This window comes from Ricinus communis, chromosome 6 (assembly GCF_019578655.1).
Source record: "Ricinus communis isolate WT05 ecotype wild-type chromosome 6, ASM1957865v1, whole genome shotgun sequence".
NCBI classification, from domain to species: domain Eukaryota; kingdom Viridiplantae; phylum Streptophyta; class Magnoliopsida; order Malpighiales; family Euphorbiaceae; genus Ricinus; species Ricinus communis.
The window spans coordinates 23,808,189-23,827,009 of NC_063261.1; the positions used below are offsets into that span (position 1 = coordinate 23,808,189).

Sequence of the window (18,821 nt, forward strand, 5' to 3'; positions counted from 1 at the left end):
AGAACAGAAATGGAAAGAGAAACTTTAGCAAGGAAGGGGGCAAAAAGTGATGCACACTCAGAAAACAGAAGTAATTTACAGTGCATAGGTTAATCTACAGCAGAAGTAACAGGTCAATTCCAGGGTGACACTGATGTACAAACAAAAGCTACTTTCCCATTCAAGAGTATAGAAAAAGATAATAGAGACTTCTGAAAACATAGTTATCTAAGTGCCTCGGATTGCTAGAAAATGCTGCTCCAAGAAAATAGCAGTTATGACATGCTTACTATTGATCGCCACATCTGAAAATGATTACATTCAGTACATTACTCTTAATCAGCTCAAAGACACAGACATCCCCAGCTTTTAGTGAATTTGACCTTGAAAATGCACTCCAACCACCATTTATTTCAACTGTATGGGACCGTTCTCTCAATTTCACAGGCCACATTCTATCAGCAACCTGAAGCATTATGTTCTCTGCTTTACGCTCAATATGACTTGTGAAAAAGCGATATGGCATCTTCTGCATGTAGTTGTGTCAATATAAGCTTTATGATAAAAGATTTAGCATAATAATTGTTTGATGGAAACAAAATCATTTAACTGTATGAAGATGGCTAGGTGGTCAGTATCTAACTCAATGCTAATGCCATAAAAAGATAATGACACTGATAATCACTCCAAAGCTTTTAAACCTTGCCAACCATCACAACGGCATAATTCAGTTTCTGATTAATGCAGATTTCTCCATACCAAAAAAACTGTCACCTGGTGAAGGTATTCACTACCAAGCTCAAAGCAAGCATAAAAAAAATTGACAATGAAATTGTTGATTGAATGTATATGCAACTATTGATGATCTCACCACATTGGAATGCCGAAAATGGTATTGCCGCACAATAACCTTGAAGGATGGATACTTTGAGGGAAAGTTGTTGGCAGCTTCTAGAGCCCAAGAAGTATGCAAACTTGAAAGACTTGTAGCCTGCTCACAAGCACTCCCTATGCACATCTTCTGTGCGCACTTTCCTACATTAGATTGAGTAATAGAGTCATGAATTTGTTGTTCAGAACCAATCATGTAGAAATGTTACATTCAACTTTGAATTTTTCTGGTAGAAAATGGCGTTGAAGGTACAGTTAGATTCTGGTTTACTTGCTAATCTGGTTCTTGTTCATTTTCTTTTATCCAATTAAGAATCACCACTGCTATGAACATCATAGAATAAGAAAAGAAAAATTTGTTTGGGGTAGAAAATAACATAAGCAAAAACGTACCTCCAAGTTCTTGCAGAGAACTATCTGATTTTTCAAGTTTTATAAAACTCGATTGAGGGCCAAAGGTGCTAATAGGCGTATTGGTGGTGATGCAAGCATGAATTGATGACCAGCTTAGTTTTTCACTCATATTTGAATCAGTTCTCATCTGACAAGATTGCAAAAATGGGAACTTGTCTCCCATTTTCTGGCATGATGACAGGGCATCTAACATTTTAATAGAGCTATCATCTGCATTTCCCCCCTTGTGATTTTGGAGTTCTCCGTCATGATTTGGCTCCGCCATGTAGTTGAAGATGCTATTACATGGATACTCAATCTCTGAACCACTTTTATCAAATATGAGCACATGGAAATGGGAGTTTTCTTCATATTTGAAGACTAGGAAGTGACCATACTCCAAAGAGTAATGCTCTGCTAATTCTCGCCAACCCTTCTCTAACCAAACCTCACCATCACACTCCAACAATTCCACTTTCCATACAGCACCACCAGGGACTTCAAGGATTACAGGACTTGACATGCCATTTCCATGTTCCCTGACAAACTTGCTTGGAAGCCGCTATAAAACCAATTAAGTTACTCATAGATTGAATTCACACACAAACACACACACAATGTTCTTGGGAATCAATGAAATCAACAGAGAGTCAACTTTGATGTTGAAGTTCAATGTTGCTTACCGCAACAGGTTGCCCACTGAATGCATTGGTAAGGAATCACAACTGAACTATTAGTTTATAGCATACGCACAAATTGAGTTCTTCATCATTATGCCAAACATAAGTATCTTAACTAAAAACGGGCTGTACTTTTCCGTGCATCATTAACAACACAATTATTGAACGTAGTCAATTCTCATGTGCCAAAACACCAATTAGTTGTCAAACTTTTTCTTTTTTTAAACTTACTATCTGATAAGAACAACACAATATAACTAATTACAAAAGCTTGATTTATTTTTAATGGGTATAAAAGTATGTATATAACTAGCCTAAGCAGCAACTTCTACAGCAAAAGATTGATAATTTCTTTATGTAATAGCAGTATTAAGTTTACAGTTTAGACCATAGGCCTGAATCAGTTATGATAGTCTTTACTCATTAGCAATCAATAGAAGCTTGATTATGATGAATTTGATTGACTCAATATGCTCTTGATACTTACCTAATTAATAATTAACTGGAATTGATCTAATCCTGTGCATAGTTTAGGACCCAAGAAGAATTACAGAGAGAAATTGGATCAATGTGCCAACCTTTTGTTTAGCTTTAACAAAAACTTAACATCCTCCTAGCTAAGAATGCAGAACTCAAATATAATTATACATCCACAAATAATATCAGTAATACTGAGTCAATTCTAGAGGTGTGAAAAACCCAAGAATATATTCAAGAAAAACAACAGAAAGTAAGAGAGGTTGAGAGAAGAAATGCTAACAAGTTTGCCATCACGGATAATATCATCAAGAATTATCTTGATGAAATGGGGCTTTCTTTCCATCATCTTCAAGCTCTCACTACTCAGTTACAATTGAGTACTTTCAAATTTCAATATCTTTCCTCAAAGATTCTCTCTAGTTTTGTCTGCAACACCCAAAAGCTAATTCAATTTTGGGATTGAATTGAAGCAGTAGGTTAAGGTAAAGTGATAACACTTATTTCCAATAAACAAATTAGTGACCCAGTGGATTCTTGAACTCCATCTACAAATTATATATTAGCAATCCATATTATTATTAAATGTTAAATTTTTTATTGATTAATTTCTGACTTTATGTATTAATTATTTATCTAAATAAACCCAAAACAAAATCTGTTTTATGTTTTTTTTTTTTTCCTAGAAATAAGAAAATGGTTAAAAGGATACATTTATTTACTAGAGATAGTAGATTTCTTTAAAGGTTAATATATTATATTCTTATTAAAAAAGTGGGCTCTATTAGTTAAACTTTTTTAAATGGAAAATATAAATAAAAAATTTAAAAAATAAAACTCAAAAATACTTGCAGAACTATTATTCCAACATATTCATGATAACACTAATTTAATAGCATTATATTTTAATACATTATTTATATAATCAGACAATTTTATAATACTGATTCTAAATATGTAAATAATTTTTCTAGTAATATTATAATATTATAATATCTTAATTTCAAAATGAATTCTTACATTTAATAACTTATATTAAATACATATATAATTAAAGAATTTATACTAACAAAAATAATAGATGTATAAGGAAAATAATTTTATAAAAATAAAATTATACAAGTCGAATTATTTCATTAAAAGTACAATTTTCACGGTATCACATAAAATAATCATCGATACATTTTAGCACAAAATGACAATTTATACTTTTCTTTTTAATTCCAATGTAAGAATAAATTAAAAAAATAACATGAATTAGGTTTAAAGAATTCATTTATAAGATTACTTTCTGTTAGACTTTAATTCAGTTTAATTAGTCATTAAATCTCTACAGTGGGCTGTTCATTTTCTTGTTTGTTCATTTTTTTGTCTGTTCATTTTCTTGTTTTTAGTTTGTCACGTAAGGCTATATAATAGCTAAAGCTCTTCTAAAATATTATGACTCAGATTTCTTCAGATTCTCTTCTCTTTTCTTTAATTCTTAACATTTGGTATCAGAGCCTCATCACGGGGCCTGATTAAAATTAGAAGCAGCGGTCTTCTACGTGTGTAGTTCTCAAATGACAACAGAAAATTCATTTGTGCAGCCAGCAGTTCCAAAATTTGATGGGCATTATGATCATTGGGCGATGCTCATGGAAAACTTCTTATGTTCAAAGGAGTATTGGAGTTTAGTGGAGAAGGGCATTTCTGCAGCAGCAAAAGGTAATTGAGATGCACAAAAGAAAAATATTGAAGATCAGAAGTTGAAAGATTTGAAAGCAAAGAACTATCTATTTCAAGCATTAGATCGTTCAATACTGGAGACGATTCTCAACAAGGATACCGTTAAAAGAAGAAATGAAGAAAGAGTGGCCTCGGACAGGCGAGAAAAGCACATGCGGGCGATTCATCGAGGCCACGAGAAAGGGAGCAACCATCCACAGCGGGGTAAGGCCACTCCAACCTTTCCCAGAAAAGAAAAGGACGTTGGACAGAGATACCAAGGCAACCAAGTAGAATAGGCTACCGTTGTGTATGTACTTATAAATACTAACACAATCAATTGTAAAAAGATCAGAATTATATAATAAAACAATCCATCATCTCAATTTTCTACATGGTATCAGAGCAGGTTTAACCTGTACCCATCATCTACCAATTTTTTTTTTCCAGCCATGTCTCAAAATGACAAATTAACCAACATAACACTTAAAGGCAATTCCAACTATTTCGAATGGTCGAAATCAACATACATTGCCCTCAGCGGCAAAAGAAAGCTGGGGTTCATCACTGGGACCAAGCCACAGCCGAAGCCAGAAAGGCCGGAGGCCCCAACAGAAGAAGAACTAGACAGAATAGAAGAATGGCAAACGACTGACCATTTGGTCATGTCAATGCTCACAAACACCATGGAGACACAGATCTCCAGACTCTGTATCTTACTAGAGTCTTCAAAATCAATTTGGGATAAAATGCAGAGCCTATATGGCCACCAGCACAATTTTGCGCACATATTTAGACTCAAGCAAGAGTTGTCACAAGTCACACAGGGGACCAAAAACTCATCTCAATATGCAACAGAAATACTCACAAAATGGGAAGAGTTGCAGAGTTACCTTCCGCCATCAAACAACCCAGAGGAGCTACAACGACTAGCAGAACAAGATCTCGTTTTTACCTACCTGGGAGGTCTGGACTCAAGCTACGAAAGCTTGAGATCACATATCCTCCTTGGAGGAGAACTCCCCAAAATCGACGCTGTAATCGCAACAATACAGCGCGAGGAGACTCAAAGGAGCACTATGAAACCTGCCCCCGACCTCGCAGATAGCCACGCCTTCACCATCCGTCGAGAATCAGCTCGGGCGAGGGGAGGACTGAGTGCCATCGCACGCTGTGACCACTGCCAAAGGCAGGGTCACTCCCGCGATGGTTGCTGGCACCTCTACCCCTACCTACGACCATCTGGGGGGTGGGAAGGACCTGAGGGAGTGAAGAAAGGGGGCAAATGAGAGAAATAAGGTGGGAGCGGCCGAAGAGACCATCGACAAGGGTTATATGTCGAGAGTGAGAGTGGGAGCAGCAGGAGTGTTCTTTTAGGGTTAAGGGAGTCAGGTGTACATACCGAGTCAAATAAACAAACCCGACCCGACTCCATGATCCGACCCGTTCTCACTGCAACCTGACTCGACTCTACGACCCGACCCGACAGCGAGCAACCCGACCTGACCCACCTGTCTGCTGCCTCCAATTCTGACCTGACCCGCCCTCATGAATCCGACCCGACAGTCTCCTTACAACTGAACCAATTACTGTCTCAAATCCAGGCTCTAGTTCAGAATCAACAACCCAGTGGGTCAGGTTTGGTATCTAACTCATTTAATTCTATTCCAACAAAATTAATTCACCGCTCTACTAATTGGATTATTGACTCTGGTGCCTCTGATCACATGACTTGGAATTTAATGAAATTACAAAATTTCTCTCCCGGGAAAACCCTTCAGCATGTGACATTCGCTATCGGGCACAATATTCCATTCCAAGGAAGCGGCAATACTGCATTACTCAATCAAACTCTCAACAATGTCTTATTTATTCCTGCCTTTAAATCTAATCTTTTATCCATCGGCCGGATCACTAATGAATTCAACTACAATGTTATTTTTTCACCTTCTTCTGTTATGTTTCAGGATCGCACTACAGGGATGATGATTAGTGAAGGATATTATGACAATGGTCTATACTATCTTAAGAACTCCATCAGTCAATGTTTTGTGTCTGCAAAAAGGGACAATCAGGGCAATTTAATGCATTTATGTTTTGGACATCCGTCCGACTCTGTCTTGAATACATTATTCTGTTATAATTTAAATTCCAGTCATTATGAGACTTGCAAATTTTCCAAACACACTCGTCTTCCTTTTCCTCTCTCATCTCGCACTTCTGAGAAACCGTTTAAATTAATTCACTCTGACGTTTGAGGCCCGGCTCCCGTCACTGCTTACAATCATTTTAGGTATTTTGTCACCTTTATTGATGATCACACCCGCATGATATGGGTCTATTTATTAAAAGGCAAAAATGAAGTTTTCTCATGTTTTCAAGAATTCTTCCACTTTGTTACAACTCAATACACTACCAGTATTAAAATTTTCTGATCTGACAATGGTACAGAATATATCAATCATCACTTTAAAAACTTCTTTAAAAAGGAGGGCATTCTTCATCAGACCACATGCATTAATACCCCTGAACAAAACGGGGTCGCTGAAAGGAAAAATCGGCATCTGCTTAATGTCACCCGTACCCTACTCTTTCAAAATAACGTTCCCTCTATTTTTTGGTCTGATGCTCTCCTCACTGCTACTTATCTTATTAATCATCTTCCAACTGCTAAACTCCGCAATCTCAGCCCTTTAGAGGCTCTTCAAAAGTCAAAAAATTGAGCTAGGACACATTCGTGTTTTTGGCTGTACTGCCTTTGTTCATATTAAGCGTCTTCACAAATTTGATAAAAATTATGCCAAAACCATCTTTCTAGGCTACTCCATTGGCAAGAAGGGATACAAATGTTATGATCCCCTTACTCACAAAGTCTATATTTTCAGGGATGTCACTTTTTTGGAACACGAACCATATTACAAATCTCATGATAGTTATAGCACTAACCCGCACCATTCTCATGGGCCATCCACATTATTTCCGCATATTTTTTCTTTTTCAGATCTTTGCAATCCCAGTCCGGACCCTCATCCAGAGGGGGAGCCTCCTTCTTCCGTTTTAAGGCCAATCCCTTCAGGGGGAGACACTATTGCTAGAAGTGAGGAAATTACAACTCCACAAGAAGCGATTGCCTTAAGACACTCCACTCGAACAACTAGACCGTCTGTCAGGTTAAGGGATTACGTATCCCATAAGGTATCAATCCAATTTGCAACTTCATCTCTTATGATCACATGTCTCATAACTATCGAGCCTATCTAGGGAATCTCATGGCATACAAAGAACCCAACTCATTCTATGAGGCCAACACTAACCCAAAATGGTGTAAGGCTATGGAGGAAGAGCTATCTGCCTTAGAGAAAAATAACACTTGGAAAATTGTCCCCTTACCATCAAATAAAAAACCTGGTTTTACAAGATAAAATTCAACTGTGACGGATCAATCGAGCGATATAAAGCCAGATTAGTTGCCAAAGGGTTTACTCAAACCTATGGCGTCGATTATCAGGAAACCTTCGCTCCTGTAGCAAAAATAAACACAATTCGTATTTTATTATCTGTTGCCACTAACTCAGGTTGGAGTCTATTTCAAATGGATGTAAAGAATGTCTTCCTCCAAGGAAATTTAGAAGAAGAAGTTTACATGACTCTTCCTCCAGGTCACAAGTCCACTTCAGACTCATAATTGGTATGTAAGCTAAACAAAGCAATTTATGGTCTAAAGCAGTCTCCAAGAGCATGGTATGCCAAGCTAAGCCTTTTTCTCCTTAATATTAATTTCAATAAATGTACCTCAGATTCCTCAATGTTTGTTAAACACAGTCACTTATGCACCATTATTATCTTGGTTTATGTTGATGACATCATCATAACCGGGAACAACAATGAAGAAATTGAAAAAGTTAAGAAAAGGTTAAAAAGGGAATTCGACATCAAGGACCTTGGTCAGCTCTCATACTTTCTTGGAATAGAAATAGCCAAATCACAAAAAGGTCTATTTCTATCTCAAAGAAAGTATGTACTCAACCTCCTAAAAGAAACAGGGAAACTAGGAGATAAGCCTACGTCCACTCCCATGGAAACTAATGTCAAACTCAACTTAGAAGATGGTAATCCACTAGATAACATAGGGCACTATCAACGGCTAGTAGGGAAGTTAATTTATTTAACTGTTACTAGACCTGATATCTCCTATGCTGTAAGTATGATAAGCCAATTTATGCATGCTCCCCGTACCAGCCACTTGGATGTTGTTGATAGAATCCTTAGATACCTCAAAGGCACTCCAGGTCAAGGTATTTGGATGAAAAATAATCACTCTAACACTATAATTGGTTTCTCTGATGCAGATTGGGCAGGAAGCAGTGATAGGAAATCAACAACGGGTTTTTGCACATTTGTAGGAGGCAACCTGGTAACATGGAAAAGTAAAAAAGCAAAGTGTAGTGGCAAGGTCAAGTGCAGAGGCAGAATATAGAGCTATGGCTTCCACAGCAAGCGAGCTTACTTGGATCAAACAAGTACTCTTCGACATGAGGATTGATCATAAAGAGCCTATGTTGATGTACTGTGATAATCAAGCTGCTCGACATATTGCATCCAATCCAGTATTCCATGAACGTACTAAACACATTGAGGTAGACTGTCACTTCATCAGGGAGAAGGTACAGTCAGGCGAAATAAAAACTCCATTTGTCAGGAGTCATGATCAGTTGGCCGATATATTTACAAAAGCCCTAAATAAGCTTAGTCATCAGACCATTCTAAGCAAGATGGGTTCGATCAACCTCTACGAACCCAACTTGAGGGGGAGTGTTGAAAGAAGAAATGAAGAAAGAGTGGCCTCGAGACCTTGCAGGCGAAAACATGCGGGCAGTCATCACAGGCCTTGAGAAAGGGAGTAACCATCCCTGTGACAGGGTAAGGCCACTCCAACCTTTCCCAGAAAAGAAAAGGATGTTGGACAGAGATACCAAGGCAATCAAGTAGAATAGGCTACCGTTGTGTATGTACATATAAATACCAACACAATCAATTGTAAAAATATCAGAATTATATAATAAAACAATCCATCATCTCAATTTTCTACAGATACATCAAAGAGCATATGGGATTCTATGAAGCAAAAGTATCAAGGTACAATAAGAGTCAAGCGTGCACACTTGCAAGCACTCCGAAGGAGTTTAAAATTCTTCATATAAAGGCAGGATAATCTGTGAATGAATATTTTGCTCGAACATTTACCATAGCCAATAAGATGAAGGCAAATGGTGAGGACAAGGGAGATGTTGTTGTTGAAAAGATTTTGAGATCCATGACTCCTAAATTTAATTTTGTTGTGTGTTCCATTGAGGAGTCTAAAGATACTGACACTTTAACTATTGATGAGTTACAAAGCAGCCTGCTTGTGCATGAACAACGCATGAGTTCTCATATTGAAGAAGAACATGCTTTAAAGATTTCTTATGGAGATCATTTTAGAGGAAGTGGACGAGGCAATGGAAGCTATAGAGGAAGAGGAAGGGGAAGAGGTAGACAAAGCTTCGATAAAAGCACTGTAGAATGCTTTAAATGTCACAAGTTAGGACATTTTCAATGGGAATTTCTAAGCAAAGAGGAGGCCAACTATGCAGAAACTCAAGAAGAGATGTTGTTAATGGCTTTCATGGATACGAAGGCCAATAGAGATGATATAGCAAAGTTAGACAAGATTGGAATGCGCATAGGAACATGTATTGATACACCAGATCGACTAATGCTCCCAGGTTGATGCGATGTATTCCACCAGTTGACTGAAGACTTGTGGTTTCTTGACTCGGGATGTAGCAATCATATGTGTGGGCAGAAGGAATATTTCTCATATCTTGATGAAAGTTTCAGAGATTTTATGAAATTGGGCAACAACTCAAGCATGGCTGTAACAGGAAAGGGTAACATAAGGCTACTCGTGAAGGGGATAGTGCAAATTATAACAGGAGCATTTTATGTGCCAGAGCTAAAGAGTAATCCGCTGAGTATTGGGCAATTCCAAGAAAAAGGTTTGGCTGCTTTGTTCTAAAATGGAAGGTGTAAGGTGTTTCATCATGAAAAAGGATTAATCATGGACACAAAGATGTCTTTGAATCGAATGTTCGTGTTGCATGCTATATCTTAGCCTACAACATCTACTTATTTCAAAATAATTACAGAAGATATGGTACAACTTTGGCACTGCAGATATAGACATTTGAGCTTTAAAGGTTTACAGACTCTTCAACAAAAGAAGATGATGAATGGTTTACCATAATTGCACTCTACCCTAAAGATGTGCAAGGATTGTTTGGTAGGAAAACAAAAAAGAGACTCATTTCTAAAGCAGAGCAATTGGAGAGCCTCACAAATTCTTCAATTAGTGCATGCTGACATTTGTGGACCCATCAAGCCCATCTCTAACAGCAAAAAGAGGTACTTGATTATTTTTATTGTTGATTTTAGTAGAAAAATATGGGTTTATTTTTTATTGAAAAATTAGAAGCCTTTGTTGTTTTCAAAAGCTTTAAGATTCATGTTGAGAAAGAAACAAACTCATTTATTAAAGGCTTGCGAACTGATCGAGGAGGTGAGTTTACATCATAAAAGTTTAGTAATTTCTGTGATGTAAATGGTATACGAAGACAATTGACAGCCCCATACACGCCGCAATAAAACGAAGTCGTGAAACGAAAGAATAGAACTATTATGAATATGGTTCGTAGCATGCTTTCAGAAAAGAAAATTCCTAAAAATTTCTGGCCTGAAGCAGTAAATTGGATAGTGCACGTTTTGAATTGAAGACCAACATTGGCTATGGAAAATAAGACCCCAGAGGAAGCTTGGAGTGGAGTCAAGCCTTCGGTTGACTATTTTAGAGTTTTTGGATGTGTTTCTCATGTTCATGTGCCTGATAATAAAAGAACTAAGCTAGATGATAAAAGCTTAAGTTGTATTTTGTTGGGAGTTAGTGAGGAATCAAAAGCTTATAGACTTTATGATCCAAATTCACAAAAGATCATAATAAGCAGAGATGTTGTATTTGAAGAAGAGCAACAGTGGGATTGGGATAAAAAACATGAAGAAGCCATTGTATGTGATTTGGAATGGGATGATAGTGAGGAGAAAGTGGCTGAACTTGATGAAAGTGAAGAAGGGAATGAATCTGATCTTAATACAGAGGAGGTAGATGATAACATTTTCTCTATTTCTTTGACCGAAGAAAGATCTGCTAGCTCACATGGAGGGAGAAATAGGGGACCACCAATTTGGATGAGAGACTATGAAACCGGAGAAGGACTTTCAAAAGAAGATAATGAAGCTCACTTGGCCATGACTATGGCTGCTGATCCTATTTACTTTGAAGATGCTATTAAAAGTGAAAAATGGAGGAGAGCAATGGATGTGGAGATGGAAGCAATAAAGAAAATTAAGACATGGGAATTAACAGAATTGCCTGAGGGAGGAAAGAAAGTTGGAGTGAAATGGGTGTATGAGACTAAATTTAATGAAAATGGAGCAGTGGAAAAATACAAGGCAAGACTTGTAGTGAAGGGGTATGCTCGGCAGCATGGGATCGACTATACTGAAGTTTTTGCTCCTGTGGGACGCATGGAAACAATTCGGTTGGTAGTGGTACTTGTAGCTCAAAAGGGATGGACGATATATTAGCTAGATGTGAAGTCTGCATTTTTACATGGTGAGCTGAGTGAAACAGTCTTTGTGGAGCAGCCTTGTGGTTATGTGCAAAAGGAAATGAGCATAGAGTTTAAAGAAGGCACTTTATGGGCTTAAGCAAGCCCCACGTGTTTGGTACAACCGTATAGAGGCGTATTTTATGAAGGAAGGTTTTAAGAAGTGTGACTATGAACATACTTTATTCATCAAGACAAGAAAAATAGGCAAAGTGGTAACTGTAAGTTTGTATGTCGACGATCTCATTTTTACTAGAAATGATGATTTAATGTTTACAGAGTTCAAAAACTCCATGAAACATGAGTTTGATATGACGGATCTTGGTAAGATGAGGTACTTTCTTGGTCTTGAAGTCTTGTAAAGATCAGATGGTGTTTTTATCAATCAGAAGAAATATGCATTAGAGGTGCTACAAAAGTTTGGAATGGATAAAAGTAATTCTGTCCAAAATCCAATTGTTCCTAGCTTTAAGCTCATGAAGGATGAAAATAGAGTTGATGTGGACAAGACTTATTATAAACAGATTGTTGGTAGTCTAATGTACCTCACTGCTACTCGAACGAACATGATGTTTGTTGTGAGTCTTATTAGCAGGTATATGGAGATTCCAACTGAACTTCATTTACAAGTAGCAAAAAGGGTGCTTAGATATTTGAAGGGAACATAATCAAAATGAGCTTACTGTTATTCGTTGTGATAACAGCTCTACAATTAAGCTGTCCAAAAACCAGTACTACATGGTCGCAGTAAGCACATAGATGTACGTTTCCATTTCCTTCGAGAGCTCACAAAGTCTAGCACTATGGAGTTGGTGCACTGTAACACACAAGCACAACTGGCTGATATCATGACTAAACCACTCAAGTTGGATCAGTTTTTGAAGTTGCGAAGGCTACTGGGAGTTTGTTTTGAGTTTGATATAAACTAATTGCTTATAGCTTTTAGCTTAAGGGAGAAATTGTTAGACTTTAATTCAGTTTAATTAGTCATTAAATTTTTATAGTGGGCTATTCATTTTCTTGTTTGTTCATTTTCTTGTTTTTAGTTTGTTATGTAAGACTATATAATAGCCAAAGCTCTTCTAATATATTATAACTCAGATTTCTCTATATTCGCTTCTCTTTTCTTTAATTCTTAACACTTTCCATATACCACTGTTGTTAGAAGCATTCTTTATTTTAAAAAAGTATTATATATAAAATAAAAATATTTAAATAAATTTAAATATAAAAATAAAAACTTTTATTAATAAGTGTTTATTATTTATTTTACTTTACTTTTACCGAAAAAGTATATAAAAATGGGTCACACATTAAGTGTAATTCTTTCTGTCAATGTTGATGGATAAAACTAGTGCCACATGAATTCTTTTGGCCTGACATTGAAATAAATCCAAAGACTTTTAAATATTATCAAAATTTATTTCATAGAATATAAAATATTTATTACATCTGATGAGCATTATTTAAGCTGAGCTATCATGCTGAGGCATAAGTGACCTCAACAAGGATCATCATTTGGGATGGATCTTTGATGTCAGTTTGAGTGGTCTAATTGGGCACTAACCAGGCAAATGCAAACCAAAGTTCATACTTCTTCTAGATTGGTGCTTTTGCAATGGTCTCTTCTATTCTTTGATGTCTCGAAAGGCATTAATGGAAAGAAATAAGAGTTCTTGATGGCTGCTGTAACATAAATTTCACAACCCAAATACACTCGAGTGAAATAACTGGCAACAGAATGAAGAAAACTAAGCAACAAAGTGCATGTTCCTAACAGCAAAAGAACTCCGTTAAAATTCCAATAGGTTCTCAAGTGTTGTGTATGGCCATGTATTAGTAAGTGGACAGATGATGGAGTCGCGTAGTACGATGAAGCGTGACCGAGGATCAAGGAATACAAAACCAGAATAGTACAAAGTTAAAACTTTCTGATTCAGACCTCAGAATTGCACTACATAACTCATGGAGGAGGACAAGCTGATAGCAGACTCAGAATACATATGTCTGTTACATATTTCTTCCTAGATGTGGATAATACAAACCCTTTAGCCTAGCTTGCACGTGGTAAATTTGGATACGGTCATCTCATCCCTCTTGATCAGCTCAAAGTTGTAAGCACTTCCAACTTTCAGAGAGTTTTGCTTTGCAAATGCACTCCATCCAGCAGAAAAAATTGCTGTGTGCTTACGAGAATACACATTTAGCTTTACAGGCCAAGTTTTATTTGCAACTTTAAGCATCACAGTGTGTGTTTCACACTCCATATGGCTTTGAACAAAGCTGAAAGGTACGCTCTGCACAAATTTGGCATCTAATTAGTATCATGAGTTATGATATAAGAGGTTATGATAAAAATCTTGGCACATAGGCTATCATTCAAATGTCCTACCAAAATATTTTCGTGTCGGAAAACGGCCCTGAAGGATGGATAATTTGATGAGATGAAGTTGTTGGCAGAATCAGGAGCTTGACAAGTACTAAAACTTGAAGGCTTTTTAGCCTGCCTACTGATGCCCTTCTTATCCAACATTTCTCCTACATGAAACCAATTAACAGGTAATTAAATGAGTCTGCTTTTCTAACAATTGGATATAGTTCAATTGCACCAGAGTTATGACTTCTCTCCAAGAATCAAGTTCCAGGTTCAAAGTAGCTTGCAAATTCAGCATTCAATTTATTGTTCAATCATAGCAACATCAGGAAACCAAGAAAGGCATATGGAAATACGTGAATCCTTACTAGATGTGCAGCAATTACTAGTTAAATCTTCCAAGATTTGACAAGAACTGGCATCTTCCTCTTCATTTGCTCGAATCATGGGCTGTCGAGAATCTCGACCATGATTTGGATCCATTGAAGGTACTCCAGAGCCTGGATAATCGATCTCCACGGCACTCATATCAAAAATCAACACATTGAACTGGCAATCACCGTCATATTTAAACAATACAAAGTGCCCATATTTCAGAGAATGATACTGTGCAAATTCTTGCCAACCCTTTTCCACCCAAATTTCATCTTCAATCTTTAACAACTCTACTTCCCATGACTTGCCAGAAGGAACCTTAAGGATTATTGGACTTGGCAAAAAACTCCCAAATTTTTTCACAAATTTCTTAGGAATCCCCTGTCAACAGCAGCAATAATTATACATCTTATATAAAATTAAGAAACTGAGTCGACCATTCTTCTAGTTTAGTACCCAAATGGGATTTTAAAAGGACACGAAGTCATCATATATAATTTTCCATAGTTACTATATTACTTGAGAACTCTTACCAAATGCCCTCAAGATTACATGGACAGACCAAACCAAAAAAGAAACCCAAGAAGCAGAAAAAGATAACACATGAAAGAAAAAAGATAACAAAGATCACGAGAGATGCTTACAAATTTTCCTTCACGGATGGTTTTTTCAAGAATGATCTTATAGAAATGGGGTGATTCTCCTCTAACAAAAATCTCCTCATCCTGCTTACTGCCTTCTTGAGAAGCCATTCTTCGACCTGCTTCAATATTGCTTCTATTGGTAAGATTTCTTTTTCCTTTTTCTTCTGTTGCCTTTGTTTACTGATCAAAGCTACTCTCAAGTCTCCTTTAATGGAGATGCAACTGCTCCATATCTCGAAAGTTGCAAAAGCTAGAATACTACTCAGTTCCAGTCCTAAGGCAACTCGTGCGCTACATGGACTTGAGATTTTTATTTATTTTTTCTTTTAACTTCTTTTATTTTGTTTTTCTTTTTAGCTTTATCATTGACATTTACAAGAATCTGGAGAAATTTATAAGCAGAAAAAAGAAAATTAAAACATAAATTTAAGCTAACGAATTACTGGATTTTTGTTGCTAAAAGTAAAATTAACAAATCTAGATTTCAACAATGATGATATTAAAAAACAAATAGATGAAAATAATATTTATCATTCGTTAAGAATATTTTATTAAAATATAATAAGTTGGTAAAAGATTTTATTAAAAATTCATTGACATTTTATATCATTTAAGTTTTTTTATGTTAGGAATATTAGTGAGCTCTTCAAAAGTAAATATTGGCATTAGAAGCTTCTTCTTTTTTTTTTTTTTTTTTCAGGTAAAGATTGTTTTATAGTAAATAGGAATATATATATATATATATATATATATAGACATAGTTTAAGTGATAAATTATTAATTTTTTAAAATGAGAAATTTCATGTTAGAGTCCTGTTTTTATACAAGTAATTGAGTTTTCACTATGATAATAAATATAAAGGAAAGAAAATACATGCATATTTTAGATATTATCCCATTAAATACTTCTAGTAAGGAAAAATTAGTGGATCCACAAGGTTCCATCATCCTCGATCCAACAGCAACTATTGCTCAACAGCGCCGAGCACGACGAGTAAGATTATGAGCTAACATCGGGACGGAGATTTAGAGCCAAACCGGCTCCTGACATGGTTGGACTTGAAATTTTATAAATTTCAGGCTCCAGTCTAGCCGACCAGCTATTGGGACCTCTGATTCCTAAGTGCAGCCTTAATATCATATACATGGCAAAACCTCTTCGTGAAAAAGTCCTTCAAACGTCAATGCATCTGCATGATGCATGTGATCAAGCAAAATGGATCCGAATTTTTTTACTATTATGGTATGGTACTGGTTCTTTAGTAAAAACCGTACCATAACCGTACCAGAACCGATCCGAATTGTACTGATCCGGACCAAACCGTAAAACTGAATTTTTTTATATATATTTATTAATAAATATTTAAATTATATAAATAATATATATTAAAAATAACTATAATATTATAAAATACTTTATACTCTATAAAAGAATTATTTTATATTTATTATTTATATAATTCAAGCAATTGTTATCGAAATAAAAAATAATACATATTAAAAATAACTATAATATTATAATATACTTTATTCTCTATAAAAAATATAAGTTATATATATTAATATGTCACATGGTATACTGATACTAGTAATCTAGTATACATATTATAATACTAGATTTAAAGTACTTGAAAGCTAGGTGCAAATTAAAGTACTTGAAAGCTAAGTATACCATTTATTATAGTGAAAATGAGGCAAAAATCTTTAAAAAAATGGTAAAAACAGTTTTAGAATTGATGGTGGATGAATACAAGAAAATTGAGGATTATATATGGGTGAGGTTTTAGGGAGATCAGAGAAATCTGCATATGATAGTGGGCTAAGTGATACGGAAACAGAAAAAGAGATTGATGAGTTCTTTTTAGAGGAAGAAACGCAACAAAATTTATCTAAGATATCTGAGTTAGATAGGTACTTCGAAGAATTTGCAAAAAAATTCACCATTAATTTCGATATCTTAGCATGGTGGAAGGTGAATTCAGTAAGGTATCATATCTTTTCCAAGGTTGCACGCGATATATTGGCTATCCAAGCTTCAAAAGTAGCCTCTGAATCTTCATTTAATACTGGAGGACGAACTCTAGATCAATATAAAAGTTCTTTATTTCCTACAACAGCGGAGGCCCTCATTTGTTGTCAAGATTGGCTTAAAAGTTCAAATAAACCTATCCAACTAAAAGAATCAATAGAGGATATTGAAAGCATAGAGTCAGGTAACATTTTTTACTTCTTACATATGTTTGTTTATTGTTGATGCTGTTAAGTTTTATTGACGTAATTTTTTACTTTTATTGTAGAAAGACATGTATTTTAGTGCTACATAAAGTTTATAAATTTATTTATTTTAATGATTATCGTCTGCAAAACATTTTTATGCTAGCAGTAACATATATTTTAATGGTTTGTATTTGAATATTGAATGAATTATTATATTTGCAAGTGACTAAATTGCAAAAAAGGTTGTTCAAGAATGTGATTGTAATTCTAATTCAGATTTTCGTGCTACTTTTTTTAGGTTGGTAATCATATTTTTTCTAAATGTATTTGATTAAAGATAAGCTTAAAGTTGTGTTTTTTAAATTTTTTAGAACCGAAAATAACACCGAACAGAACTGTATTTAACCGTAAAATTAGTATAATACGGTATTGGATTCTTTTATGTTTGGTACGGTACTGGTACCTTCAATTTTAAAATAACCGAGGTTTGGTATGGTACTGGTAATTTATAAATAATCGAATTGGACTGATCCATGCTCAGCTCTAGTAGGAACTAATTAATGTTGCTGCCAAACTGATGATTAATTGATGGTCTTTCAGAAACAGCCAAGAGGCCTGCAGCTTGTGATGTTGGAACCTTATGGGTTATTGTACTTGATAAACAGTTCCTATATTTTCTCACAGACCTCAGAGGAATCCTCTGTCAGAAACAGAAATTAGTAGACAAGAAAAGAAAAGGAACTTGGCCAGAGAGGATTGAAGAAAGGAAAAAGAGAAGAACTAACAAATACCAAAGAAACCCAAGAAACAGAAACAAGAAATCCTAAAAGAAAAAAAAAAGTTAACAAGAAACGTGGAAAGATGCTTACAGATCTTTCCTCAGGAATTGCATTTTCAAGAATTATCTTATAAAACTTGGGTGCTTCCCTGTAACATCAAAGCTCTCATCTTGGTGCCAGCCTCCATCACCATGAGAAGCCATTCTTCAAATCGCATTAATATACGGCTTCACTAAGCTCTCATCTTTGAGATTTCACCAGCTTATGAAACTTTGGTGCTCTGTTTTTGTGTTCCCCTGGCAGTACAAACTCTGTTATGTATATTAAAAAGCTGCACCATGCATTTATGAGAAAAGTCATGTTTAACGATGGGTTACCTATGAAACAAATTGACGTATTCCTTAAATACCTAAAATACTGAACAATTCTTGGAAGTTGCAAAGCTTAAATTATTTAACTAGTCGGTTCCAGTTCCCTTGAAGAGACCAATTCAAATCCCAAACATAGGCAAATTCGGAGCTATAGAACGTTTATTTTCTTAACCAAAACAACAGAAGAATCAAGTGGTCAATCAGGACCAAGTTAGCAAATGACTTCCTTCA

At 35.7% G+C, this 18,821-nt stretch overlaps 2 protein-coding genes across 3 annotated transcripts; both read right to left on the minus strand.

The window, feature by feature from the left end:
• Positions 1–38: 38 nt before the first annotated feature.
• LOC8265978 (B3 domain-containing transcription factor VRN1) lies at positions 39–2,971 on the minus strand. 2 transcript variants are annotated; one of them, XM_048375582.1, is made up of 4 exons: positions 2,704–2,971; positions 1,264–1,825; positions 851–1,014; positions 39–505 (listed from the first exon to the last, which is right to left on the minus strand). In XM_048375582.1, the coding sequence occupies exons 1-4, from the start codon at positions 2,767–2,769 to the stop codon at positions 269–271; spliced, it is 1,029 nt and encodes a 342-aa protein (XP_048231539.1). In that variant the 5' UTR covers positions 2,770–2,971; the 3' UTR covers positions 39–268. The 2 variants fall into 2 exon arrangements, with proteins under 2 accessions (XP_048231539.1, XP_015580394.2); XM_015724908.2 differs by having other exon boundaries at positions 39–508; positions 2,704–2,968.
• A 10,629-nt stretch (positions 2,972–13,600) lies between these two features.
• Positions 13,601–15,596, minus strand: LOC8265979 (B3 domain-containing protein At5g18000). The gene is made up of 4 exons (XM_015724913.2): positions 15,224–15,596; positions 14,573–14,960; positions 14,223–14,368; positions 13,601–14,127 (listed from the first exon to the last, which is right to left on the minus strand). The coding sequence occupies exons 1-4, from the start codon at positions 15,329–15,331 to the stop codon at positions 13,879–13,881; spliced, it is 891 nt and encodes a 296-aa protein (XP_015580399.1). The 5' UTR covers positions 15,332–15,596; the 3' UTR covers positions 13,601–13,878.
• Positions 15,597–18,821: the final 3,225 nt, after the last annotated feature.

Excerpts from the sequence above, each read along its gene's own strand:
- LOC8265979 (XM_015724913.2), bottom strand. The coding sequence starts at position 15,331 with ATGGCTTCTCAAGAAGGCAGTAAGCAGGATGAGGAGATTTTTGTTAGA. Across the intron at positions 14,961-15,223 it reads CCATCCGTGAAGGAAAATTT|GGGATTCCTAAGAAATTTGT; the intron begins GTAAGCATCTCT and ends TGCTGTTGACAG. Across the intron at positions 14,128-14,222 it reads TCCGACACGAAAATATTTTG|AGCGTACCTTTCAGCTTTGT; the intron begins GTAGGACATTTG and ends AAATTTGTGCAG.
- LOC8265978 (XM_015724908.2), bottom strand. The coding sequence starts at position 2,769 with ATGATGGAAAGAAAGCCCCATTTCATCAAGATAATTCTTGATGATATT. Across the intron at positions 1,826-2,703 it reads TTATCCGTGATGGCAAACTT|CGGCTTCCAAGCAAGTTTGT; the intron begins GTTAGCATTTCT and ends TTGGTTTTATAG. Across the intron at positions 1,015-1,263 it reads TTCTCTGCAAGAACTTGGAG|GAAAGTGCGCACAGAAGATG; the intron begins GTACGTTTTTGC and ends AATCTAATGTAG.